The 8,332-nt window shown below is 42.8% G+C and overlaps 1 protein-coding gene across 3 annotated transcripts; it reads left to right on the top strand.

Annotated features, from left to right (window-relative positions):
- Window positions 1-2,665: 2,665 nt before the first annotated feature.
- On the top strand, window positions 2,666-7,195 carry LOC311032748 (rap1 GTPase-GDP dissociation stimulator 1). 3 transcript variants are annotated; one of them, XM_084039747.1, is made up of 6 exons: window positions 2,666-2,718; window positions 2,914-3,057; window positions 5,021-5,128; window positions 5,681-5,803; window positions 5,999-6,124; window positions 6,256-7,195. In XM_084039747.1, exons 2-6 carry the CDS (start codon window positions 2,964-2,966, stop codon window positions 6,726-6,728), a joined length of 924 nt encoding a protein of 307 aa, XP_083895873.1. In that variant the 5' UTR covers window positions 2,666-2,718; window positions 2,914-2,963; the 3' UTR covers window positions 6,729-7,195. The 3 variants fall into 3 exon arrangements, with proteins under 3 accessions (XP_083895873.1, XP_083895875.1, XP_083895874.1); XM_084039749.1 differs by having other exon boundaries at window positions 2,686-2,718; window positions 2,918-3,057; XM_084039748.1 differs by having other exon boundaries at window positions 2,704-2,826.
- The last annotated feature ends 1,137 nt before the right edge of the window (window positions 7,196-8,332 follow it).

Here is an 8,332-nt window from a genome sequence, read left to right on the forward strand (position 1 = left end):
AACTTTTTTAATGATACAATTCTAGCTATCTGCGACAAAATTACTTGCATCTTGCCTTCAATTGGAACCGCGTTACCCTCAAACTCAGGAGTCTTAGAAATAGCATTAAGACCTGATCAACCTTAACCAACTAACGTCAATGATCTCTTCTTCTAAACCTTCAACCTGTCTCCTAGACCCGATACCATTCGAGGCTACTGAAAGAAGTCTTACCCTTAGTTAACGCATCGCTATTAGATATGATCAATGCGTCTTTATTAACAGGCTATGTGCCACAGTCATTTAAAGTAGCTGTAATTAAACCTCTTCGTAAGAAGCCTACTCTAGATCCAGGGGTTTTAGCAAACTACAGACCAATATCAAATCTTCCTTTTCTCTCTAAGATCCTTGAGAAAGTAGTCGCCAATCAGCTGTGTGACTTTCTCAACAATAACAGTCTACTTGAGGACTTCCAGTCAGGATTAAGAATACATCATAGTACAGAGACAGCTCTGGTGAAAATTACAAATGACCTTCTTATTGCTTCTGACAAAGGGCTGGTTTCTGTACTTGTCCTGCTAGATCGTAGTGCTGCGTTCGACACCATTAACCATGAGATTCTAATATGTAGACTGGAAAAATTAATTGGCATCAAAGGAACCGCATTAAGCTGGTTTAAGTCCTATTTATCCAATCGATCTCAGTTTGTGCATGTCAATGAAAAATCCTCCAGGCACACTGAAGTTAAATACGGTGTTCCTCAAGGTTCTGTGCTCGGACCAATTCTTTTCAACTTGCTTCCTTTAGGCAACATTATTAGAGGACACTCTATAAACTTCCATTGTTATGCTGATGATATGCAATTATATCTATCAATCAAGCCTGAAGAAACCAATCAGCTAGAGCTATCACTCTAGGCATGTGTTGATGACATAAAGTCCTGGATGACCTGCAATTTCCTGATGTTAAACTCCGATAAAACGGAAGTTATTGTACTTGGGCCTAAACTCCTCCGAATCTCGCTGTCCAAAGATATAGCGACTATTGATGGGATTGCCATCGCCTCAAATGCTACTGTAAGAAACCTTGGAGTTATCTTTGATCAGGACCTGTCCTTTGACTCGCATATTAAACAAACGACAAGGACAGCCTACTTTCACCTGCATAACATTACTAAAATTAGGCCAATGCTGTCTCAAAACGATGCAGAAAAACTCCATCAAGCTCCTCTTCTGTGGAACCGTCTTCCGGTTCTGGTTCTGGTTCGGGAGGCAGACACTGTTCCCACATTTAAGAGTAGGCTTAAAACCTCTTTGACACCGCTTATAGTTAGGGCTGGCTCAGGTTTGCCCTGAGCCAGCTCTTAGTTAAGCTGCTATAGGCCTAGACTGCTGGAGCATTATAGTGGCACACTGAGCCTCTCTCTCTCTCTCTCTCTCTCTCTCTCGCTCTCTCTCCCTCCATCTCTCTCGCTCTCTCTGTGTATGTTCCCCCGGAGTCCCTGTGCTTTCTCGCCTAGCAGGTCTCCCTGGACCGTGATGGAACCTGATCCGGACTGCACCGATGCTGTGGTCTTGTTTGACTCTTACCGCCAGTATTTTTAATTAAAGTAATTGACTAAAATCGGCATCTCTACTGTTACTAACTTGACTACTCTGGCTATGCTTTCTGGTCCAGCAGAGTCCACTGAGATCCTGACCGATGCAGACTTCTAACTGGCCTGACGCTGGAAACACCACATTGTAGCTCCACCTGCCCACTGTGTGACTGCTCAACTACTCCTGCTTTTTGGTCTACGGCGACGTGGTTGGGATGGATCCATCTCAGCTTGGCTGTGCCTGCTGCCATGGACTACTACTGTTGATACTATTGCTTCTGTTAATGCCACCACTAGAACGAGATATCTGCCTAAAAGCCTATTAAGGCAGTTTTTTCTCGCCACTGTCGCTGTAACACTTGCCCCTGGGTGATGTTGGGACTTTGAAATTGTGTTGACTCTGGAAATTTTGAGCGTATTCTAGTCCTGCTCAATGTGTTAAGTGTCCTGAGATGACTTCTGTTGTGATTTGACACTATAAAAAAAAATGTAATTGAATTGAATTAATATCTTAAACTACAGACCTTATTGATTGACCATCAACATAATCACATCCAAAACCCTTTGACTTCGAGACAAGAGAAGTGCAACGATGCTAACTTATTTCTAGTCTTTAGGATTAATTCCTGCAGCACTCTAAGTAAGACGAAAGAATGTTTAATATATTTAATTTTACAGTCACTGTAACATTGTAGTATTTGTTTAATAGAGCTCTGGAGAGAAGAAAGGTAAGGACATCATTCTTTTTTCTTCTTTTTCAAACCAGAAGTCGGGGGAAGGCGAGAATAATCATTCAGCATAGTTCAATTATATGAGGACATCAGGTTGAAGAAGAGACAACATTTTGCATTTTGGGAAAAACGCCATCTTATAATGCACTTGTCTACAAAAACAAAAGGTGCCCACCTGTCTGTTGTTGTTGTGGCCTCGGATTTACTAGAAGCAGAAAGGTGTTGTGGGAGATTTTAGGGCTGTAAGAGTACACACAGCAGAGTCAGCCAAGTGCTAATACCTTTACCTCCCCCCCCCCCCCCCACACACACACACAGAGAGAGAGAGAGAACGGCTTTAGAGAGGATTTGCCTCGCATTAACCCTGAGAGGAGACAGTCTGCTGGAGTGCAAGGTGGGAAGACGTGAGAGGTGTGTACGAGATTCAAGGCAACTGTTTTCTTTTCCATGAAACGACAGGATGCATGATGGGAAGGGAGTGTGTCAGTGGGATTAAAGGGAGAGGCCGCGCAGGATGAAGTAGGTTTAGTCAGTAAAGCAGCTGATGACTCCAGACACAAAAAAGAGAGAAATGTGGAGACTAAAAAAGTGCTGTGTATTGTGCAGGAAGATGGCGACCTGAGAGGGTGTCAGCGCCGGCTGCTGCACAGCACGGGATGGGACACCCTAATGTGCCACTCGTCTACACTTACACGTGTTCCCAGCTGGAGAAACGCAGATCCAGTCGGCTGCAACCCTACACACCGAATGGTGAGTGGAACCACACCGTGAATAATGTCCCACAGTGTGTGCATTTCAGTAAAAACTATGTCATGCTTCACATTCATGCATGGTGCATCCAGACGTGACCACATTTGGATGCTGAGCAGCTTAATTTAGTTAAGTAATTTCATAAAGTTTAAGGATTATCTGTGTTTTTTTTAATGGGAGGAAATGTTCATTCACATTTTCACAGCAGGTTAAAAAGCCTCTGAGGGCCACACACCTTCATCTCCAAATAAGGATGATAAAGGTGCAGGTTGTCCCGCCCTGACAGGTTCAACAAGGCTAACAGGGTCCTCAAGACTTGGGACCCACACAGTCCTGAGATGAGGTCTAATCAGTTTAAAACTGTGATGGACTAACCACCTGTCCGTCTCTACATGTCAACCCTGTGATAGACTGGTTACTTGTCTGTCTCTACATGTCCGCCCTATAATAAGTGGTTGATGATGGATGGATGGATTAATGGATGTTGATCAGCCATTGTGTCGAATTCAATTCTTAACAGCAAATTGAATTATATCAATTGTGTTGAAGTATCTGGTCAGTTCAACGGTCAGTTGAACAACAACAACACATTCTAGTTGGGATTTAACTATAACCAGATGTTTCATGAGCGAAGGTGTAAGGAATGTTTAGGTTAAGGTAAGATGGAAAGAGGCTCAGTTGTAAATCAACCTTAGATATCTGATGAGGCCCTGAGACATAAATTAATATTGTCTCTCTTTGTCTGTGCGTTACACACCAGCTATAGGAAGGAAAAGTATTTTTTTGCTGCCGAAATGGCTAAGGTACACATGACAGTACAAAATGTAGCTTTAGGATGGAGTGCCTGGCAACCTCTCTCTTCCATTGGAGGAGAAGAGGAGTCCTGGCACATTCCTCTGAGAGGTGACAGGAGCAGCTCCTATTTAATCTGCCGAGAGTGCTGAGAGAAGAGGAAGAACCAGAGAAAATAAAATGGCCCTATATATGTCTCTGATGTCAAACCTGTTGATGAAGATGAGTTGTGAAATATTTCTGTTAAATTAAATCAGTGGTAAAGATTTGTTTAGACCATTTGCTCATCTACTGTAACATACAATATATATATTTTTAAATATACTTCATTTTACACTTCTACCGCACTATATTACAGATAATCAATATTATATATAATGCTTCACAACTAGTTGCTATAGTTACTCTACAGATAATGAACTGCAAGCCAGCTTTACATGAGTGTGATGTATTAGGACTGTGCCAGATTGTCTTTTGTTTAAGGGCTTGTCGTAGTTTAGTTGCAAATAATCTGATTTTATTATTATTATTTTATTTTATTATGATTTATTTTGACATGATTCAAATTTAAATATGTTCAAATGTGTCACTGGTCAGAACACCCTGGGTCCCAAAAGTTTGAAAACCAGTATGAAAATCAATTAGCAGACTCTTGAAACTTTGGTGCTGCTTGCAATGACATGTTATACAGATATTTGTGGTCCCAAGAGGAGGAATCCTTCTGACTTTTCCTCTAGCACCACCACGACGTTGACACTTTTGAGCTTTGAGTGTAGTGTCTCAAAAAACGACATGGAGGTATTCCTGTCCTCCTGAGTTTGATACATAATAACTTTTGACGATCCCTTAACGTTTCATCTAGAGATTTCAACCAATAAAGTCAAAACATTGGATTTTCCCAGTACTATGATTAATGACATCCTCACTGACCTATGCTGTGCTTGGTTTAGCATGTAGTAAATGTTAGCATGCTAACACACTAAACTAAGGTGGTGATCATTGTAATGTATTTGCAGGATTCTTTATTCCTGTTCTAATGGAGACTACACACAGTATTTTCTCTCTATGTTTTATGAGCATGACTTTAAGATTTCCCGTGCTCCTACACAACATCCATCCCTCTTACTTGTGGACCGTTGTATGACTGTGTCACCATTTCTCTCCCCAACAGACAACCTGAACAACGCATTGGGAGCCATCAGGATCCTCGGTTTGGAGCAGATCGCAGACGAACTCAAACCCCATCTGAACACAGTGCTCATCAACATTAGAGAGAAAAGTGAGTTCATTTACCCCCTTTTACTCTGCAGTATCTTTGGTCTTTCATCCGATTTCACGATTTTTAATCACAAACTGCAGACACACCAGTCAACTTACACATTTATGTCTTTCCGCACATGTATACCTTTAAGAGATAAGGCCTCCCCACGTTTCAAAAGTCAGCTACACCCTAACAGCTCACCCAATTGTTTTCTCTAAAAACCATGGCAGTGAGAGACGGGGAGCTGTGGGTGAAGAAGCAATGAAGGGATCAAGGTGTGTGACAGGTTTAAGTCCTCAGTAGATGTTAAGCTGTATTTGTGTCTCCTGGTGACAGAGCAAGAGGGGGGATCGAGAGGCAGAGGAGGTAAAGGCTTTGAATAGTGAGGCTGAAGCAGATTCATGTCGGTGCTGCTCAATCATTAAACGAGCAAATCATATATTCATTTTGAACACCATGCAACTTCGTCTTCCAAGGCAACATTTCTTTGGCTTTATAAAGTGATTGTTTATTGTATGTTATTATTGTATCAGTGTTGTGTTTAACAAATGTACTTCTGCTTGTGTCCAGAGAAGGGCGCAGCCGAGCAGGTGGTGGTCAGTGGGATCCTACCAGTTCTGGCCCTGTCTCTGAGGAGCCGAGGGCCTCTCACCCTGCCCACTGCAAAACTGGTGGCTGAACTCGCCAAGGAATGTAAGTTATTCATACACATGTTGCTCTTTAATTTATTAAATGTGTTATTTTAGCCGCCACCCCCCCCCCCCCCCCAACTCTCAGAGGTCCAATTCCTGTTGGCTGTCCTTAAAGCCTGCTGTATCTTCGACCTCCATTTTTTTTAAATAATTAGTAGTTTTGCTACTAATTGATTTCCTTTTTGTTTCCTGTCAGCTGTGGTTTGTAAAGGTTTCAGCGACGCTGGTTTGGTCACAGCTTTGCTGTCTGTGCTGACCAGTCCGGACCTGGAACTGCTCTTTCACGCTGCAAAAGCCATCTCACACATGTCTTATGACAGCTGTAAGTAAAATAAACCAAATCAATGTGAGACCATTGCCTACTAGACTTGAATCCTCAACCAAGTTCCACTTTGAATTTTGCATTGTTTCACATAAGGTTTGAAAGTGCAACCGATTTTCTGTCCCCCTCAGCAAAGCTGCAGGAAGTGCTGCTACGTCGAGGCGCGGTGCCTCGCCTCGTCGCCATCCTGCTCCGTTTCCCCAACAAGGAGGCCCTGGAGGAAGCGTGCCTTCAGGCCCTCTGTAACCTCAGTGGCATGGGAGTGGCGGAGGAGGGCGGCATGGTCTGGGAGAGGGGCGCGTCTGTGAGGCCGGGGGAGTCCGTCTTTCACGGCGTCTCGCCTCACACCTGTGGCTTTGTCTCCTCCATGACTCTGGTGAGCGTGTCCCGATGGGCGCCGGGTCAGTACGCAGTCAACATCGAGGTTTTCCAGCGATGCTCCTCCTCCTTCTGGAGCCTCCACAGGAACCAACTGAGCGCTCGTTGGTTCCCCTTCTCCAGCCTGGGAAGCTGTTCGAATCTCTACAAGGTGATCAAGTTTTCTATGAGGAATGTTCCCCGAACCAAAAGTCTGAAGACTCGGGTGTTCCACACGTTCCTCTGACTGCTTAAATAAGTGTCATATAAAACCCTCATCACACCAGAGTCTCTCCAGTTAAACCAGCAATTATTGGTACGGACCATAAACCTGGACGTGCAGACTTGGACTTGTCTCTTCTGTTGACTTTGACCTTTTACTTTTGTTCTGCTCGTTGGCATTTTGACTTTGACAACTACCGGCTGAATGTAAAAAACAATCAGTTGCAGCTCATGTCAGTGATTCTGTTTGTGTTTTCTGCAATAGTTGAATCAGGGATGAGGAAAATTGCTACCAGTGAAAATGATGTATCCAAACATGAATTGTGATGGCATCATTGCTGCGTCACTGATTTCGTTTACAATTGCTTGAAATAATTGTGAAATTCTTTTCTAAGCAGCAATATCGATAATGTTATTTAATACAGTGAAAGGTGATACATTTTTGATTATGGCCCACTCAATTTTCTTGATCTTTGCATTGCACAATAAAATACTGTGACTTTATGTGTGTTGTCTGTTATCTTCGATATTCTGTTGATATATTTTGTGTGCTAAAATAATTTATGTACTGTTAATTTGGGCGCACAAATTATTGAATAGGGTACAAATTATATGTAGGCCAATACGTGATAAAAAACATACACGAGTCAAGATTTCTTGTCATAGGGAGCGTTCGGTATTTATGGAATGGACCACCGGAGGAAAGGGGGGGGGGGGGGGGGGGGGGCTATGTCTTTATAGGCTCGTTGGAGACAGATTTAACTTTAATTGCACAACATGGCCTTTTATCACCTGTCCTCGGTACATGGGGGGGGGGGCATATTGAGTTGATAAATTGCCCGGGGGCTCATATTAATTCTGCCATGTCGATTGCAGGGTCATGTCATCATGTCAAAATAAATGATATCACCGGGGGGGTTATGCATAAATTGATCAGAGGTCTGAAAATCCCTCCGGTGGGTCTTCAAATAAATAACCTACAGTCCCTTACTGGAGATCTCAAATCATAAATCTGTCTGACTTTTTTTTTTAAACAAGAAAACCCTCCTCTACAATAACCAAGGTACAGAATGAATGTTGAATAAGTGACATCCTTTTCATCTTGTTCAACCTGTCACTTTCAGTTTCCTACATCATATCATTTGCCTGGAAACTTTTGGGCCGCTGTGTTAAATTGAGCCCCAGAGGACGACAAGCTGAGAGGCCACATGTGACATGATGGATCTGATCATGAACTTGGGCACTGGGCTCTGCAGTTTCGTTCAAATTGGTTTAAGGCACCAGGGAAAATGACTAAGTTGCGAGTGCAGGCTAGCCAGCAGGCTAACGCCCCGAGGCTAACATTACAAATTACTAAATTTGACCTGCCTCACAAACTTGCAAATGTCCTTAATTGCCTCTTTTTATTCCTCTCCTTAACACTGTGTCAGAATTGTACAATTTTGAGCAAAAGTATAAATGTAACGCTCTCACAATTCCCACAAATGATCCAAGACTTTATATGCTCACAAAAGGCCTTTTTCTTTTCATTCCAGTCACAAAGTTAAAATCCATGATAGTGTAACCCCTATAAAAATACAGGTTTACTATTAGGGCCCGAGCGCCGACGACGTCAGGCTGCAAAGCCCT

Source organism: Eutrigla gurnardus (assembly GCF_963514095.1).
Source record: "Eutrigla gurnardus genome assembly, chromosome: 22".
NCBI lineage: Eukaryota > Metazoa > Chordata > Actinopteri > Perciformes > Triglidae > Eutrigla > Eutrigla gurnardus.

Coding starts and splice junctions, on each gene's coding strand:
- LOC311032748 (XM_084039747.1), top strand. CDS start 2,964: ATGGGACACCCTAATGTGCCACTCGTCTACACTTACACGTGTTCCCAG. Junction 3,058..5,020: donor GCAACCCTACACACCGAATG/GTGAGTGGAACC, acceptor TCTCCCCAACAG/ACAACCTGAACAACGCATTG. Junction 5,129..5,680: donor CATCAACATTAGAGAGAAAA/GTGAGTTCATTT, acceptor GCTTGTGTCCAG/AGAAGGGCGCAGCCGAGCAG.